This window comes from Perissodus microlepis, chromosome 15 (genome assembly GCF_051167445.1).
Source record: "Perissodus microlepis isolate ML-2025 ecotype Zambia chromosome 15, ASM5116744v1, whole genome shotgun sequence".
Taxonomy (NCBI): Eukaryota; Metazoa; Chordata; class Actinopteri; order Cichliformes; family Cichlidae; genus Perissodus; species Perissodus microlepis.
The window spans coordinates 27,194,146-27,214,580 of NC_140475.1; the positions used below are offsets into that span (position 1 = coordinate 27,194,146).

A 20,435-nucleotide genomic window follows, 5' to 3' on the forward strand; every position below is an offset into this window, starting at 1 on the left:
ACGCTCTCAATTCAAGAATTATTTTCTCACCTATTACCGTTCTGAGATGAGTTAGACTTGTTTGAGGGGTAGGAAATTTGTCCTTCGCTCAGTTTTCAAACTCCGAAAATGAAGCCGTTTCTTCTCTCGTCATATCTCCGCGACGGAGATACAAAGAGCTATGAAAATCGCAGTCAAAGTACACCAAAGTCCGCTGATTCACCCAGTGCAAGAATTATGCTTCTGTGCAACCTAGTTTTTGGGTTACACGACGTTTTGTAACTCCAAAAAACGGCGATTTTTGCCTCTCACCGCGATCTAATTCTGACTGCTCATCCCCCTGTTTTCCAGGCGCCTGCTCTCTTTACCAGTGGCGCGATTGGTAATGAAACGGATCTTCAGACCAAAGTTCATGGGTTCAATTCCACCTTGGCCCACATGTTTTTTTCACTACAAATTGATACACTATCACAGACCTGTAATTCATATTGATAATTTATTACAATTCTGCAACGTTTTATGATTTTGGCAGCTTTTCTAATATGGACCTCAGATTCTTGTTAATGCTCCATGGCAGAAATACATACAAGTACACAGCCTGATGAAGCAGACAGAAGCAGTACCTCTGATTGGTGGACTGAAATTGAGCAGAACCAGGTTGTTCTGCCTCTTTTCACCAGAAAGTTCAGTGTTTTCTCAGCCTCTTCTGCTGTTTTTAATAAGAATTTTCAGCTTTTTCACCTTTTTTCAGTTATGTGAGATGAGTATGAGAAGAAATTCTGCTGATTTACCTCTGTTCTGCCAAATCTTCAACCGTTTCACCTCTTATCAGCATAATTCTCAGCAGCTTCTGCTCTTTTCAGCAGAATTCTGCTCTTTCACCTCTTTTCAGCAGAAATTCTGCTGATTGAACTCTTTTCAGCAGAAAGAGCAGAATTTTCACCTCTTTTCAGCCCAAATTCTGCTTATTCACCTGTGCTGCAAAAATTTTCAGCCTTTTCACCTCTTATCAGCATAAATCTCAGCTCTTTTAAGAAAAAATCTCCTTTGAGCAGAAATTCTGCTGATTCATCTCTTTTCAGCGCAACTTTCTGCTTCTTTACCTCTTTTCAGCAGAAATTCTGCTGATTCACCTCTTTTTTGCAGAATTTTCAGCCTTATCACCTCTTTTCATAACAATTCTCAGCAGCTTCTGCTCATTTTAGCAGAATTGTCAGTCTCTCCAAGCTTTTTCAGCCGTTTTCAGCAAAAACCTCTTTTCAGCAGAATTCTGCTCATTCACCTCTTTTCAGCAGAAATTCTGCTGATTCACCTCTTTTCTGCAAAGTTTTAGCCTTTTCACCTCCTATCACCACAATTCTCTGCAGCTTCTGCTCATTTCAGCACAATTGTCAGTCTCTCCACCTCTTCTTTGTGAGAAAGAGTTTGGCGCAGAGAGATGAGTAGCAGTCTTGAGACCAGAAGGACCAGGTTTGAATCCTGCTCAGGGCAATCTTTTTTTTTTTTTTTTCAACTTTTTCAGCTTTTTTCAGCAGACATCTTCAGCGTTAAGGCATCCACACAGCATTTTCGCAGGAAATGCTAATTTTTCTACTTATTATTTCCTATTCCGTACGTTTTTCGCCGACTATCTCCTTCAAAACCGTTCAACTTAGAAAAACCATTCAAACACCATTAGATTCCTCTTCTTTTGGAATGGTGTGCTTCTATTTTTCTCATTTTTAACATTTATATTTTTAATTTTATTTAACTTTTTTCAACAAACATTTCCGATGTATTTCAATGGGGAGACCCTTTAAATTCTCCTTCAACTCACTCATTTTTAAACTCTTACTACTCCCACATACGTTGACATAGAGCCACCATTCAAACTTTAAAACGAAGACAAGACATTCAACTATCCAACTTGTATTTATCTTTTCAATATCTATTATACTTTTTCTTCAGTTCCAGTTTAAGTTTCATGATGTTTTTTCACCCGTTTCAGAGTTTATAATGGGTGTGTATGGGACGGAATGTTGCCGCTAGAGTGAGACAGCTCAACTGCTAGAGTGAGTGGAGCAAAAAAATTAATCTTAAAATCTTTTTTAAAACTGCTGCTGTGTCCACAGCGTTTGCTCTACAGGTATGATTTTACCCTCAAAACATAGCCATCGCTGTCCTTTTTCATCCAATGTGTTTACTATTGTACTAGGTGTTATGGTTCTTTCATAAATGTCACCAATGCACAGCCTCCTCCTTCCAACTCTTCCATAGACTCTAATGTTAAAATGGCTCAGAAGGTTCGTTTGAAAACCAGAAGTACAGGCTGTTTTTACACTGTCTCCACGTCCATATAATAAACTCCACAGACATGAAAACTGAGAATTCAGTAGACTAGACATTGCTGGTGCTCACGGTGAAAGAATTTTGTCAATACGACTTGTACCTTTCATTTGGGAACAATTTGTTTCGGCCTGATGTTTCTGTTCATTTTAAGCAGCAAAAGTGAGGTGCATGTCTGTGTCCGTGTGTATGGAGCCATTGGGTGCAGTCACTATAGCAACCAGGCTCACACCTGCCTGCTTAACGAGCTCTCTCTCACTCTGCCAAGATTCATCTTAAACACTTCTCTTTCAACTGCTGCTGTGTCCACAGTGTTTGCTCTACAGCCATCATTTTACCCTCAAAACATCGCCATCGTTGTTCTCTTTCCAACACCGTGTCTTTGAAAGCTCAGAGACGTAAACTTTTTAAAATGTGTGGATCCAAGTGGAAGGATCACATTTGAGTCATTCAGTGATTCAAAGAATATGAACTTTTAATATTCATTCAGATGTTTTCTGACTCTAAATTTCCTTTTCTCATTTCTTAGGTTTTTCTAATTTACAATTAAAACATTTTCAGCTATTTTCCAACTTCTTCTGTGTGAATATCAGCTTTTAGCACTTTTGTTTTCAGATTAAATTCTGTTTTCTTTTTATCTAATTCAAAATTTTTGACTTAAATTCAGCAATTAATTCATTTCAGTGCATACATTCAGATTCAAGCATTCACACTGCAGTTTCTTCAGAAAATGCACTTTCTAGTTATTAGTGTGAATGCTTGTAAAAGCATTCACAGTATTGTTCTTCTAATCTTTATTATTATTATTATTATTATATATTCCGTACGTTTTTTGGCATCTAATTCCTTCAAAACCGTTCAACTTAGAAAAACTATTCAAACACCGTTAGATTCCTCTTCTTTTGGACATGAATGCTTCTACTTTTCTCATTTTTAACATTTATATTTTTAAAATTATTCAAGTTTTTTCAACAAAAATTTCCCATGTATTTCAATGGGGAGACACTTCAAATTCTCGTTCAACTTCCTCCTCTTTAAACTGTATCTACTTCCACATACATTGACGTAGAGCCACCATTCAAACTTTAAAACGAAGACAAGACATTCAACTATTCAACTTGTATTTATCTTTTCAATATCTATTATGCTTTTTCTTCAGTTCCAGTTTAAGTTTCATGATGTTCTTTCACCCGTTTCAGAGTTTATAATGGGTGTGTATGGGACGGAATGTTGGGGCTAGAGTGAGACAGCTCAACTGCTAGAGTGAGAGGAGCAAAAAAATTAATCTTAAAATCTTTTTTAAAACTGCTGCTGTGTCCGCAGCGTTTGCTCTACAGCCATCATTTTACCCTCAAAACGTAGCCATCGCTGTCCTCTTTCATCCAATGTTTTTACTATTGTACTAGGTGTTATGGTTCTTTCATAAATGTCACCAATGCACAGCCTCCTCCCTCCAACTCTTCCATAGACTCTAATGTTAAAATGGCTCAGAAGGTTCGTTTGAAAATGAGAAGAGCATGGTGTCTTTCCACTGTCACCACGTCCATATAATAAACTCCACAGGCATGAAAACTGAGAATTCAGTAGACTAGACATTGCTGTCGCTCACGGTGAAAGAATTTCGTCAATACGACTTGAACTTTTCATTTTGGAACGATTTGTTTCGGCTTGACTTTTCTGTTCATTTTAAGCAGCAAAAGTGAGGTGCATGTCTGTGTCTGTGTGTATGGAGCCATTGGGTGCAGTCACTATAGCAACCAGGCTCACACCTGCCTGCTTAACGAGCTCTGCCTGCCACTGTGCCAAGATTCATCTTAAACACTTCTCTTTCAACTGCTGCTGTGTCCACAGTGTTTGCTCTACAGCCATCATTTTACCCTCAAAACGTCGCCATCGTTGTTCTCTTTCCAACACAGTGTCTTTGAAAGCTCAGAAATGTCAACTTTTTAAACTGTGTGGATCCAAGTGGAGGGATCACATTTGAGTCATTCAGTGATTCAAAGAATATGAACTTTTAATATTCATTCAGATGTTTTCTGACTCTAAATTTTCTTTTCTCATTTCTTAGGTTTTTCTAATTTACATTTAAAACATTTTCAGCTATTTTCCAACTTCTTCTCTGTGGTTGTCAGTTTTTAGCAGTTCAGCACTTTTGTTTTCAGGTGCAAATTTCTGTATTTTTCATCTCATTCAACATTTGTAACTTAAAATTCAGCAATTAATTCATTTCAGTGCATACATTCAGATTCAAGCATTCACACTGCAGTTTCTTCAGAAAATGCACTTTCTAGTTATTATATCATATTCCGTACGTTTTTTGGCATCCATCTCCTTCAAAACCGTTCAACTTAGAAAAACCATTCAAACACCGTTAGATTCCTCTTCTTTTGGACATGACTGCTTCTACTTTTCTCATTTTTAACATTTATATTTTTTAAATTATTCAACTTTTTTCAACAAAAATTTCCCATGTATTTCAATGGAGAGACCCTTCAAATCCTCATTCAACTTACTCATTTTTAAACTGTTACTACTTCCACATACGTTGACATAGAGCCACCATTCAAACTTTAAAACGAAGACAAGACATTCAACTATTCAACTTGTATTTATCTTTTCAATATCTATTATACTTTTTCTTCAGTTCCAGTTTAAGTTTCATGTTGTTTTTTCACCCGTTTCAGAGTTTATAATGGGTGTGTATGGGACGGAATGTTGGGGCTAGAGTGAGACAGCTCAACTGCTAGAGTGAGAGGAGCAAAAAAATTAATCTTAAAATCTTTTTTAAAACTGCTGCTGTGTCCACAGCGTTTGCTCTACAGGTATGATTTTACCCTCAAAACGTAGCCATCGCTGTCCTCTTTCATCCAATGTGTTTATTATTGTACTAGGTGTTATGGTTCTTTCGTAAATGTCACCAATGCACAGCCTCCTCCCTCCAACTCTTCCATAGACTCTAATGTTAAAATGGCTCAGAAGGTTCGTTTGAAAATCAGAAGAGCATGGTGTCTTTCCACTGTCACCACATCCATATAATAAATATTATATAAACATTATATAAAATTTTTATATAACTTTAATGCACATAAAAAACAGCTGCTTGTTTAAGTGAAAATACATTGATCAAAACAAACACTTGCCTCCAGGCACATGATGCCCACAAATCGAGTTGCCCGAGATTCACAGAAGTTACAGAAAATGTAAAATTTTTGTGATATATATCATTGTCGGGATGATAAATGTCTTATATCGGGATATGAGATTTTGGTCATATTGCACAGCCCTACTCACAACTATTATGCAAAGTCACTGTGGCTAAGTATATACTTTGCATTTTTAACTCATCTTAAAAGGAACTTTCTGTCAGTATATATACTATATACTATTTAAATATACTATCAGCAAAAGACCTCAGTGCCCTCAGAGTGTTTTTTGTTTTTGATTTGACTGTTGGCTTTTAATTACTTTCCTGTCAGCTTACACAACTATGGAAAATGAGTGAAAATAATTCATTATCAGACACCATTTGTGGTGATGGAGGTGATATAATTTTATTACATCACCTCCATCACCATCATATACATTCATTTAAACATCGTTACATATTTATACCTTCCATAATGCTCCATCCTCTGTGTTGTAATCTTGACTATTCCTCTTTGGTTTACTGGCTTTCTCACTAAGCCTTTTTCACTGGGCCTTACAAGGACATACTGTGGTCTCCCTGATCATTGTAAAAACAATACACCATAAACAAAAGCTAGTACAGTTATGCTTTTGGCATTTGAAAGATAACACAATGGTCAGTATAAATATAAAACAGAAAGCTTTACATTTAGTCATATTCATAATGGAAGAAGAGTCCAGGACCAGTTTCTCTAGATTAGAGGACACATACATTAACATTATGAATAATCTCCATTATTGAAATTATTTTTTTTGCAGTGCAAGAAATAAAGATTATGAGGTCATTCAGACGTGCTTGTAATCTAGGATGGATAGTAGGATCAAAAACTGGTTGCCATAATGAATTACAATTAAAAGATATTCAGTATATTCATGAGCAACACTTAGATGTCCCATTAATTTAATAAAGGAAAAATCATGTTATCTGGTAGTTGCCACGAGGAGTGTGATCAGAACCAGTGCACAGGGGTTTTGGGATGTCTGCTTCGAAGTCCAAGTGCAACGTCAGAGTTTTATCCCTGTCTTCACTGAGTCCTCACCCTGACTGTTGAGAGCCTGGCCTGAAATAATTTTGGTCTTCACTCTGTTCTGATGTAAGAGAGCAACTTTTAAATGAACTGACCTTAATGTGGAGTGCTGGAGGGAGGACAAGAATCCTAGTATGGATTGCATACAAAACATGCATCTTGAATTGGTTATCGAGGATGGCTGAGTATGGGAGAGCTCTGTAAAGATTGCGGTTTCCAGTTTGCATCGCATTTTTTCCAAGTTTCATACAGCTTGGAGAGTAAATGGTGAGTGAAGACACTGACTTGCTACGGGGGAGTCAGTGTCTTCCATGCAAACTGAATGTGGCAGTCTTAACCAATCACAGATTTTCACCTAATGGCAGCCAGCAGCCTCCAAAATCAACTGATTGTTTCATTTCAGCAGAATTTTAGAATGTAAAGCTTTGAGAGATAACTTTTGTTATTGTCCTTATGCTGTCTAACCATGCCACAGCCTTGCTGCTATATCTCTGAATAGAATAACAATTTACATATTAATCCTTTCCTTGTGACCTAGGACAGCAATGGTCAACATTACACAAACCAAAGAGCAAACAGAAATGTTATTTGTTTATGGGGATAGAAATCATGTCATGACTGAGAAATATATGTAAGTCTTGTTAAGGCTACAAGCAAGTGAGCAGGGGTGTGGAAGTGTGTGTATAACCCCTGCTGGCTTTCAGTGATTCCAAGAGAATATTTGGGTTATCATGTCTGGAATCCCGACTAGAGATTCTTGGAACGCGGTGGCTTTTTGCCCATCCAGCTATCTAGGAAGAGGGCCCACATCTGACACAACAGTCAGGAAGTCAGTGTGGTGTGAGCGATACAGTGGATCTTTGTGTTGAGCTCTGTAGCCCTTGTGGTGTGTGAAGGATATTTTGATCTCAAATCCCAAGACAATTATCTGTCCACCATAACCTTCACATAAACTGTCTGCATTTTACGGAAGATTCATTACAAGAATTACTCTTAATGCTAAAGTCAGTATTATCATATTTTCCTTATTGCTGTTCAGTAATGAGAAACTAAAGTGAGTTGTTACAAGAACTGTCTCATGTGTGATACAGGACATGGAGGGAAAAGTCACATTTAACTTTTATCTCCTGTTGCTTAAACATGCAGCACTCATAACTGTTGTTAAGGCTGCAATCAAAATTATTTTCCCTTGCTGGGTATATGATGAAAAAAATATAATGGCTTCCTTTTTTTAGTAGTATGTTAGATTGCTGTATTATAATTAAAACCTATATTAGGATGTGAGGTTAGCATATGCGGAAAAATTCAATTATCCTTCTGGGAACTTTATAATGACTGTATTTATTTTAGCTGTGATATTTATGCAAATATTGCTTAGGCTTGTGCTAGCCGTAAAGAGAAAAACTCACAGTCACAGCATAAAGAAAGTATGAGGCTTTATGTATTAGGACATAATGAGAAAATCATCAACTTTTAGCAGGTCTCAAAATTAGAACCTCAGATGAACAACAACACATGATATGTACTGGGCCATAGCAACACATCCTGTTGTGTCAGTGTGCTGACACAACAACAGCACGTCGTTATTTATTTGACAGAAATCGAACCAAAATACAGAAACAGTGAGTGAAAGTCCCCCCTTACTGCTTCCATAAGATTTAAGAGAGTAAGTAGAAGCCAGATGCTGCTAATCAAATGCACTTGATTAGATCATTACATCAGTGAGTGTGAGCACCTCTGTAAAAACAAAGCAGACAGTTTGGCAGTTTGTTGGTCTAGGGTTTTTAGATGTGGAAGACACAAAGAACGACACGAGCAGTGTTCTTAAAGAAGCCAATAGAAAAAGCCATCAATCTCTGAAGGATTATAAGGCCAGCTCCAAACTATTTGAAGTCCATCTTTATAGAGCTGAAAAGATTATTCACAGATGATTGCCAGTGTTTCCAGAAGTGGAAATCCCAGGAAATTCACCACAAGGGCAGACTGTTGACACAATTAAAACATACTCACAAACACACACACAAAACAAAAACAAGATCCATGTCTGTCAGCCTCAGTTAGTGCTTAACATTTAACATGCTATTAGAATAATACTGAACAAATACGGCTTGTTTTCATGCAGCCATGCTGTTCTCTCTAACAAGGACAGCATGGCTGCATGACTTAGATTTGTAAAGTTAGATTTGTAAAGTTGCATTGACCTCCATCCATCCATTCGCTTCCGCTTATCCTTTTCAGGGTCGCGGGGGGCACTGGAGCCTATCCCAGCTGTCATAGGGCGAGAGGCAGGGTACACCCTATGACAGGTTGCCAGTCTGTCGCAGGGCCAACACACAGGGACAGACAACCATTCGCACTCACATTCATTCGCACATTCACACCTAGTGACAATTTGGATTATTCAATTAACCTATCCCCACAAGCTGCATGTCTTTGGACAGTGGGAGGAAGCCGGAGTACCCGGAGGGAACCCACGCAAACACGGGGAGAACATGCAAACTCCACACAGAAAGACCCCAGCCTGATGTTGGAACTGAACTCAGGACCTTCTTGCTGTGCGGCAACAGTGCTAACCACCGTGCCACCGTGCTGCCCGCATTTGACCTCTTTTTGACTTAAGAATATTTTGGTAAAAAGAGGCATTTGACCTCTTTTACCAAAATATTCTTAAGTCAAATGTGAGACTATCTATACAACAGCTAGTGCTTTGGCCAAATTGGACCATGCAACAGGACAGTGATCCCAACCAGAGCAGCAATCTACAACAGAATTACTGAAAAACAAATGAATCAGGGTGGTGCAGTGGCCCAGTCAAAGTCCATACCTCAATCCAACTTGGACCTTAAATAGAAGCCTCAATGTAGTAACGTTGTAAAGAAGAGTGGGCTAAAAGTCATACAGGAATCTATTACTTCAAGTCATTGCTGCTAAAGATGGTTCTACTACCCAATTAACCATGGGGTATACTTAACCAAATATTTCTCTTTGTCCCACCCCACTCCAACACTACCTTCTCTTATGATCTTTGTCTTCATCCTTTTTCTCTGCCCACACACTCTCTTTTTCTGTTCTATTTCCCTTTCACTTCTCCTTCTACTCTGTCTCCTATTTTTTTTTCCTCACAGTGACAGGAAAGCCCTTTTTCATTGTGTCTAGTTTATCCCACCGCTGGCTGTTTGGCTGGGGGGGATGTCGAGTCTATGGCTGGGCAGGCTTCTTCTTTGGATGTGGGAGCCTCATCACAATGACTGTGGTCAGCCTGGACCGGTATCTCAAGATTTGCCATCTCCGATATGGTGCGTAACTAACAACTCAGCAAATTTTCATAAACATCAGATGTTCACGTACACTTACATACTTTAAAGGGAACCAAAGTATTTTGCCAGTAGCTCAGAATTAAAAATACCCTGACTGGGAGAGCAACATGGGGTTAGTATCTTGCCCAAGGATATTTGGCATGCAGACTAGGGGTAAGCCAGGAATCGAACCACCAAGCTTCCGAGCAGTGGGTGACCTGCTCTGCCGCCTGAGCTACAGCCACCCCTGTAAACATACAAAAAGACATACAAAAAAAAAAAAAATGAACAGAAAATGAATCTTATTCGACAGATTTTACCTAACCAAACAAAAGCAGATGCAACCACCAGGTACTTACTTAATTTTCCAGTATGCTTATAAATTCACCAGTATGCTTATAAATTCACCACATAACAAGACATCCATCCTTTTTTCTCTGTTTTATCTCTGTAATTTTTTGTTTACAATTGCTTTGATCTTTTGCTCATACTGAGGCTGCTGGCTTGTGAGCTCTGAGCTTTGGGAAGCTTTAGCTTTACCAACTTTTCCTTTAGCCTCTTAAAAATGTAAATTTTTAGCAGGGTGAGGTAATATAAGTTTCTGATTAGGTTTATTGTTGAATGTTTTTATGATGGGCCCCCTGCAAATAACTGTAATAAACGCTTTCAGTCACAGTTACAATGCTAATTCCATTTAACATGTACAGATGTTGCAAACCTGGAATATGTACAGTGGTCCCTCGCTATAACACGGTTCACCTTTCGCGGGCTCGTTGTTTCACGGATTTTTTTTGTGCAATTATGCATGTTGTTTTTGTTTGTTTGTTTTACAGCGCATGGTGTTCTGGGTACTGATTGGCTGTAGACCATTGTCAATCAATCTCGTGCTGTGTCTCCTGTACAGTACAGAATGTGTTCAGCTTGTCAAATTTACATAAATCTTTGATCGCTAGCAGTGTGTTTCTGAAGTGCTGTACTGTATGTTTGTAAGTTTTATGTCCAACAAACACAACGTCAACAAAACGTTTTTCACCGTCAAAGGCACCTGGGGTCAAAAGTGTGAACATTTCCATGCCTGTCTGAGAAAAGTGTGTAGTGAGGGATTTTACAGCCTTAAAACATCTATAATAATTGTAAAAAAAATGGCTCTACTTCGCGGATTTCACTTGTCGCGGGTTATTTTTTAGAACGTAACTCCCGCGATAAACAAGGGACCACTGAATTTGTTGACTTTCATGTAAAAAAGATATGAATAGGTCTGGAGTCTAGATCCAAACCTGTGACTATAACTACGTATTTAAATTATCACAATTTAATAAAATGAGTTATTCCTAAATCACTGGCCATTTCTTGACAAGGTTTAGATTTACCTTCACATGAGTTATAGGCCATAAATGATGCTCTAACAAAACATCTGTAAGCCTGTATTGCACAAATATCTAGGTTCATGATCTACTGTAAGTGCTCCTGTTACTTTTTATTTTCCATTCAGTTCCCACACCATTATAGTGTACATCACTATAATGGTGTGGGAACCCCCCATCATAAACATCAGATTAAGGGGGCTCCCCATCATCTGATCCCTGCAGTGTTTTGTGAAACAAAACAGTGCAGCACTGCACTGCACTGTTTTGTGAAGGGATGGGGCTTTTAGCCTCTGGAGTATAGTATTTGTTATTAGCCTATAACCACAGCTAAGCCGTTATAACACTGTATTGTAATTCTTTTAAATTAAATTCCTTTTCAGTCATTCATAGTCAAACACAATAATACAAATGTGTAAGATCCCAGAATTAAAATATTCCACTACAGTAGTTTAATACTTTTTTTTTTGTTTACTGATGTCAACAACATACCTTTTGATGTGAAGAGTCATTGACTACAGATGATTATTTTTTTTAATACTCAGTATTTTTCTAGGAATTTTTGTGTGTCTCCTACTAAATCTAATGCTCTGAATCCTTTTCATTTGTGGCATAGAAAATTAGTCTGGCAGTCAAAATGTACCATTTAACCAACATTAGTCTTGGGGTTTCTTTCTCCAATCCTAGGTGCATGGCTAAAACGCCACCACGCGTTCCTGTGCCTGGCCTTTGTATGGGTGTATGCAGCCTTCTGGGCCACAATGCCCCTGGTGGGCTGGGGAAACTACGCCCCGGAGCCCTTTGGGACCTCTTGTACCCTGGACTGGTGGTTGGCTCAAGCCTCAGTGTCTGGCCAGAGCTTCGTCATGGCCATTTTGTTCTTCTGTCTTATACTCCCTGCAGGGATCATTGTCTTCTCTTATGTTATGATCATCTTCAAGGTCAAGTCATCTGCAAAGGAAATTTCACATTATGATACACGCATCAAAAACAGCCACACCCTTGAGATGAAACTCACAAAGGTAGGTCCAACATTAGTGATCATGGAAGTGGAACAAAGAGCAAAGATTTTTGAGTGCTACTCAGTCCAAATTTATGATCAGAATATTATTTTGTGTCCAGGTGGCAATGGTGATCTGCACAGGCTTCTTGATAGCCTGGATCCCTTATGCAGTGGTGTCAGTGGTGTCAGCATTTGGTGAGCCAGACTCAGTGCCCATCCCTGTGTCTGTTGTTCCTACGTTGCTGGCCAAATCCTCCGCAATGTACAATCCCATTATCTACCAGCTTGTGGACCTGAAAATCTCAGCCTCCTGTTTTAAGGTTATGAAGAAACGAAGGCATTTTAGAAAGTCAAGGTAAAACTAGCCTTTATACATACATAAAGACATTTTCTGAAATGTTTTAGCAGTGGGAAAATTTTTGCCTTGATGCTTTCTGCTAGGAAACAATCTTTAGCCCAGAACAGATCATGGTTATAGGATTTCACCCTTTCAAAAACCTCTTATGGAGTCGAACAAAGCCTTGGCAATCAGGATTCAAAGAAAATAATCTGTGCTCAAAACTATTTCCAGAAAAGTGTTTAGCACAAAATATAAGATTAATGCTGAGGCCTTGAGATTAGTCAGCAACTCTCTGGCAACCTCCGGTCACTGGGAGAAAATGTGTATTCATTGACTAATTGGCAAGTTGTTAGTGGTTAGAGTTTGCTAGCTGTTACTGGGAGAAATCCCAGGTTCCAAATCAAAGAGTATGGTGCACCAGAAATCTCCTTGCAATTGCTTTGGTGACTAGCGGATTGCTGTCAATGATAGTTTGCATGGCACATAACAGCCTGTCTGCCATGCCATGCCAGCATGTCTGTAAAACTTAGTAACTAATCAGCAAGCAGCAGCAAGAAACTTGGAAATATGTGATGAAAACTGGAAACAAAAGACCATGAAGACCATTTACCATGAAAGTCAATGTTGGACCTTGTGAAATTTGTTGGTTACAGCGGTAAGGGTACAAGCAACTATGGGCAACCTCAGCAACCTACTACTAGTGACCAAAACAATCACAGGGAGATTTTTGCAATGTATTCTTTTTGTGACCAGTTTCATGTAGTGACAGTATGGAACAGCCCCCACAGATTTTTCCCTAGTAATCAGTGCTTATTAGAGGGCCAGTGACTGGTTTCTAGGCCTGAGTGACTAGGTCATAGCAATCTATTTCACAGCACTGCACAGAAAAGCAACCTTTTGCAACGACTTACAGTTGGTCAGGGAATACTCATTTTTCTCTTGTGACCTGTGGTTTCTAGGTGGTCTGGTTGCCCACTGACCTCTAGGTTTGTGTGACTGGGGCCTTAGGTTTTGGAGCAACCTCTATAAGGTTAGGAATGAGTTTTATTTTAGCCACATGCTAAATAGGTACATTTCATAAAGTAGAGACACAAGCCTTTAGGGGTTGCGTCAGGATGGGCATCTGGTGTAAAAAAATCAGATCATATATGCGGAACTACCTGTTTTGACTACCCCTTATGAACTTGGGGGCAGCTAAAAGAAGCTAGTTAAACTTTCAGATAATATCCCAAATCTTTTGATTCTAGTTTTTATTGTTAAAACCTTTTGCATATGGGTGTTTCAAATTGACAGAAAAGTGGACATTAACCAAACCCAAGCCAACCCTACTGGTAAACAATGACCTTAGATAGTTTAAAAGTTTTATACTTAAAGGTTTGCTTTACAATTTTTATTTTTTGCTTGTATATTGGTGAGCTTTTTTTGGTCTGACTATTCTATCATATGTTCACATCTCTGCAGGTTCTATGCCATCTCTGGCTCATTAAAAGACACACCACCAGCCAAAGAAGTCCACATTGAGGTGTGAGACAAATGTGAAGCTACATGACCTCTTTTTACCGCTTCTATTTTGGACAGTTGGACTTGTTCCCTGTCCTATGTGCTCTACCAATCATTCTCGACATTTTCTGTGACATTATGGACTGCATACATTTGTTCCCAAGTATCACAGCTTGGTTTTGCACCCACACTGGATATCCATGTAACCCTCAGCTCCCAACTTCTTACTTGGAAAACATCTTTCCTATGTGGTGTTCTTCCCATGTGGTCACTTGAATGGTGTTGTTTTACATTGGCAGTGTGCAATGTGATAAACCTACTCTTTCAGCTTCCCCCTCATTATTACAGACACATTGTTTGTCAATGTTATTAGCAAACAATGCACATCTTACTGACTTACGAGCATTTTTGCTACCAGCTCTTCGCCACTGTCAACCCAAAACTTAAGATATACCTGTTTTGGTGGAGAAAAAAAAAGTAAAACTATTACAAATATTTCAAAGGTTTAATTTAAGCATATTTCAAATGCTCAACTGCAATTTAACACTGCAACAACCTTAGCACATGTAAGTCATGTGCCAGTGTGGCCTCAAGCTCAAAGTATCTTTACTGTTGTCCTTCGTACTCTTACACGTGTGGCTTCTATACTGTAAATATATATCAAAGGCAAAAGGCACTGGATCACCTTAGTTTCTATGTTTTCTTCAGCTTTTTACTACACAGAACCGGTTATGTCACTTTGATTCATAAAAGTAGTTAAACTAACATTGTTACTTTTAAAACAAAGCCAATTTATCTAATTGTAGTGAATTTTTTGCAGAAACCAATCATTTAAAGTGACAACACCTAAAGTTTTTTTTAGTTCTATTTTTCAATATTAACTGTTGTGGTAATGGGCACAGAAATAATAATAGTTAAATCAGGGACCATTTTTATTGTGTTCATTGTTGGGTGTCTTTTTTTGCTAATGCAAGAAATTCATTAAAGAGTAATGCTGAGAATCAGATTTTTAAAAAAATCTTGTATATGTGTAATAAGTATGAAATTATAGCTCAGAGGCAATGAGCTTTATCTTAGCAGAACAACAAGTAACACTACTACTACTTGTTTAATCCAGGTACCAGTTGATAAGTTAAAGGTGATAAATTATTGTTTCGTGGGCAGTTGTGTACTAAAACCAATTGTAACATTTGTTAAAGATGTAGTTTGAGATTTCAGTTAGTCAGCTTTTGATTTCTCTGTAGACTAGATTTTCAACTTTTAGACTTTTCATCTAGCCTTTTCTCCTTGACTGCATTTTTTTTTGTACATTTGTATTAAGCTAATTTTGTTTCTCAATTGTAGCTTCATACTTATAGATACACGAGAGTGACATCTCTCAGTTGACTGAGAAGACATCTAATTTAAGGATCGTGTGAGACAGTGCTATTGCTGGCAGTTAATTGGCTAGCTAGCAATTGCTTGCTTGCCATTGCTACTAATATGCTAATGGAATTGCATCCAAGCATTGGGAAGTCATTTATATGTAACTCTGTGAGTTCTAAGTCATTATCAGTGATGACCTTAGTCATGTTTGTGTATTCCTTCCCTTAGCATAGCCAAATACCTACCCAAAGAGATATAAACATGGTACCATGAATCTCCCATTAGGCCCCAGAGGGGGCCTAATGGGATTATGACTAGAAGAAATTATGACTAGAAGCAAGTTGCTATCAGCAATCTTCTCAACTTGGGTGTATTTGCTTTATTATTTTATGTTTCTGCACATACTTGAAGTCTCTCATTTATGAAAATGTTTATGGAATTTATGTTTAAAGGTCACATGTATGTTTCAGGATGGAATATAACCAATGGTAAGAAATGTGCTTTACTTGTTTTAGCATTAATAGCTTACACAGCTTAACTCCACAATAGCTACTTGGTTATGGGTGAAGGAATGAGACTGAAATGGTTGATTCTCCACTGGCAAACACAGGATCTCTTTGATGCTCTGAACATTCAGTCACCTGGAAATGAAATAGATGGAGTGGGTGGAATCAGATCTGCTTGCATCATTAGAGTAAATCAAATTTCACTGTGCTGGCAAACAAAGATGGAGACAAAGTGGTTGATAAATTGATAATGTGAGTCTTACACCTGATGAAAGTCCTCATAATGAAGTGTTAATTATCTTTTGAGATGGGCTGAGGTATCATTTCTGATTAAATAAATCTAATAATTATGATAAATAGATTAGCAACAATCTGTGAATTAGTAAAGTCTTGCATGAGAGTCAGGCATACTTGAACTCTGTATCTTCATATTTTAACATATTTTAACATTTGTTATTTTTTTTAGAATGAAAGTTATGGTTATGGCTAATGACCTTTACATTTTTTGCGTTAAAAAAGTACTATAGCAGTTAGGGCTGGGCCATATTATACCGTTCACGGTAATACCGGTACAATGTTAGGCAACGATAAGAAAATAAAATATCGCGATAGAATATCGGTAAAAGGCGCATGCGCAGTGCCTTTGTTTTCATACGCACATGGCCGAAAAAGCATGGCGGCAACGGAGAATGAGAAGGGAGAAAGCGGATCGTTGAGTGAAACGGATGAACCAGAATTGGTTTATAAAAATGGTGCAACTTCAGTGGTGTGGAACTGGTTTGGTGTTTGTCCGTCAGATACACACCAAAGCACTTTTTTTTTTTGTAGAACATGCTAGCGGGCAGTCGTTATTGCCGTATTTGTCGGACTAAGGTGCTCGTAAATCTGGGAGTAATCTAGGTCCTAAACTCCGTCAAACAAACACTGCAAAAAAACTGTCTAAATTCTTTCATCTTTAATAAAACGATCAGCATTGCTGCTTTACCAGGCGTAACTATGAAGTTTAACATCCAGGCATCCATGAAAACAGAATTTATTACATTTAACGGAGTTAGAAGTTAGCAGTAAGTTAGCGGAAGTTAGCTCGCTAGTTTCGCTAGTTACCTAAGCATGATATAGCATGTTCTGACTGAGAGATTTCTGAAAAAATTCAAACGTACAGCTCTGCTATCATTTCCAACATAAATGAAGACAGGAAACTAAACAGCAGTGATGTTTGTAAGGTTACTGAAGTTGGGCTAGCTGGTATATAATGATGTGCTACGTGATTGCTAGCGACACAGCTATGTTCGCATAACATAAACAGTGAAGCTGGAGGATAAACGCTCACTTTTCCACTCAATAAAAGTTAACGTGAAGGTTCCTGATGGTTAGAGACAAATGCAATTGCATGGCAGGATGCTGTAAACGGACCAAACTTCAGTCAGGAGAATAACTGAGATAATCCATCCACAATAGAAGGTTAGTCATTAATATACTGCAACAACATGGGAATTGAGCAGCTGTGATAGAATACAGCATTAATGAATCAATGGTACAGAAGTGGAGGAAGCAAGAAGAATGAGTTGGATTAAGTTTGATTTATCTGACTGCTTTGTTCCGCTTAATGTGTCTTATAATCCTGTGCACTTTATGGTCCGAAAAATACGTATTTGACTTTTTTATTTGGCACACTGCAGTTTAATGTTGCAAAGCACCTGTTTTTGACTTCAGTGGATATTATACATGGTTATGCATGGTTATGGTTATCAGGATATGTCAGCCCATTTCTACTGGAAATGTTTTTTGGTTAAACTTTCAGCAAAGAATTTGCATTTGCACTGTTAAATTTTTATATAGGTTTAATGCACATAAAAAACAGCTGCTTGTTTAAGTGAAAATAAATGGATGGGGTTTTTTTTGCGCTAGTAACGTTGTGGAGTTGTATTTAGTCTCGCATCAATTATATCGTCAGTTATATCGTTATCGCAGATTTTCAAATCTACATCGTGATAAATATTTTTGGCCATATCGCCCTGCACTAATAGCAGTTTTGAAAAGGACTTGTCTTGGCTTATTTACATTGACATGTTACAAAATGGCATTTACTATTTTGTTGTTTTTACCTTTAATGTATGACTTTAAGAGCTAATTATGTATGTCTCCTATCGTGGTTAATGTAGCAGATTCCTGAGCAAAATAGCAAAAAAAAAAAGTTATAGATCAGTTGATGGATTCTGGAACCTCGTTTTGACTTATAGGTACCTTTTAGTTTTTAGGGCTTTAATTTAACAGATCACCAAAAGTTGGATTGTGGTAAAAAAAGAGATTTTAAAGAAATTAATTTTTACTCAATAGAATTTGAAGAAATAAGCTGCTCTGACTTAATGTTCGAAACATCTGTGTATTCTATCAACGCAATAGTCAATCATCTGAAGTTGAACTAGAGCTGGGCCATATTTCAGTGTAAAAGCCAATTTTACCACAAGATTTTGCAGTTCGTGAGGTGAGTCAAAGCAAGTTGTTAAGACATATTATTTAGAATGTGCTAGGAAAAGTCAAAGCCCCTCGATGAACTGGGAGAAGAATTAAAAAGAAACATGTAAAGTTAAAAGAACAGCAGCACACGTCCGTTGGTGGTAAACATTTTTGTCAGAATTTGCAGATGATGGTTACAAAAATGACCTTTAAAGGTGGTTAGTTTCACCCATAACCAATATGCTGGTCACGTTTAGGAGCTGGCTAAAAAAAAAGATCACAAGTTCACTTAACCTTTGGTCAAATTGTGTCACTTCAGCAAAGGAAAAAAATCAATTTTAACATGGATTTATAAATGTTAAAATGCAGTTTTATAAAATATGTAAAACTAAGCCGGTTTGTGTTTTACCAGGCAGAGATGACTTTGACTGTATAAGAAACTTCTGAAAGCACTGGGTTTTTTTGTGTGTGTACGTGTTTACTGTTGTTCAAGTGACATATTTGACCCTTTTGTTTCACAATATTCAGTTCAATTTTGTGCTCAACAAAAACACGCCAGTGTCAATCACAGTTAGCTTCTCTACAAGTCATCTAAACATGGCACATGTAGAGCTAGAAAGCTGAAAACCAATAAATGAGGTTTACCACTCAGAGAATGTACCTATTTTATTACTTATTTTCTTTTTATCAAGTCTTTATAACTAGACCATTTTTAAGTTCAGAACACAGAGAAAACTAGTTTTAAGCCAGTCGGCAACAATTTTACAGTTTGATCAACCCAATCAAGGCGTTCTTTTATGCGATTAGATGTAGGGGACTGCATTGTATTTTTGTATTTTAATGTATTTTTATATTGTGCATAACCAGCTGCACTTTACAATATATATTCTTGATAAAATCTTCACAGAGGTATTCAAAACGTGGTGTTTATTGCAAGCTGTTGTATTAGATTACCGTTGGTTCTCCTTTGTTCTCAGTTTCCTTGGTATGTTTTTAGCTCCCTGCTTGCATCTATAAATGCTTGCTGACGTATTTATGAATTATTTGACTTATAGTGTACATATTACATTGGCTTAAATTTATTTAAATACTTTTGAGAGAACTGTTTTATTTCTTCATTCCTCTTTTTGTTTTTGAAAAGATGTTGTGATTTCAGTTGTGTCTGCATGGGTGAGTTTTCTTTAAGAGTCAGGAATGATCCAGCTGATGATTATGCACAGAGAAAAATTCGAACACAGGTTGTCATCTGGTTGCCCCTCAATTCATGTGTAAAATCTTTCGCATCCATTACGAAGTTTACAAATGAATTATTTGAAATCCTGAATGCTGGGAATGGAGCCTGGCCTGTCGGATAATGGTGACTGTATTGGTGTCTTGTTTGGCTTAGAGATGAATCTCAGGTATTGGCTGTTAGTTGTTTTAGTGTTTTGCTAGACTTTTCAGAATGGGGTCAAAATGTGTAAATTGTATTGCAGAAAGAACAGGGAATTTGAAACGTTTGAATGTTTGTAATGCAGTTTATTGGCACACAGTAAAATATAGATGTAATGTGGTTTTGAGCAAGTAACAGAACTAAATGTCTGTGAAGGTTCTCAGTCATCCAGGTCATCGTAGTCAAAGGAGCTTGCAAAGAAAAGCGTCTGGACTTCTTTAAGTTACTTGAAGATGTTTCACCTCTCATCCGAGAAGCTTCTTCAGTTCTAAGGTCAAATGGTGGAGAGTCCCAGATATTATCTAAGGTCAAATGGTGGAGAGTCCCAGATATTATCTGGGACTCTCCACCATTTGACCTTAGAACTGAAGAAGCTTCTCGGATGAGAGGTGAAACGTCTTCAAGTAACTTAAAGAAGTCCAGACGCTTTTCTTTGCAAGCTCCTTTGACAACAGAACTAAAACTACATTAAAAAGTCAAAACAACATTAAATCAATTGATAAAGATGAAAAACGGTTATCAGTATTACTACTACTACTAATAATGATAATACCAGAGCAAAATATTTAGAAATTGAGATATTTTTGGCAGTAATGAGACACCATACATAAGGCACATGTGGTTTTTTTGTTTGTGTCACGGGTTGCTTAGAGG

General features: G+C 37.7%; 1 protein-coding gene across 1 annotated transcript in view; it reads left to right on the plus strand.

Moving 5' to 3' along the window:
* The window catches only part of opn5 (opsin 5), a 66,642-nt gene extending 46,598 nt beyond the window's left edge, over window positions 1–20,044 (plus strand). Inside the window, exons 4-7 of the mRNA XM_084953963.1 lie at window positions 9,644–9,814; window positions 11,866–12,200; window positions 12,301–12,536; window positions 13,983–20,044. Of these exons, the coding sequence (XP_084810089.1) occupies window positions 9,644–9,814; window positions 11,866–12,200; window positions 12,301–12,536; window positions 13,983–14,049 (809 nt within the window). The 3' untranslated portion in view covers window positions 14,050–20,044. The remainder of the gene's footprint in view (window positions 1–9,643; window positions 9,815–11,865; window positions 12,201–12,300; window positions 12,537–13,982) is intronic.
* Window positions 20,045–20,435: the final 391 nt, after the last annotated feature.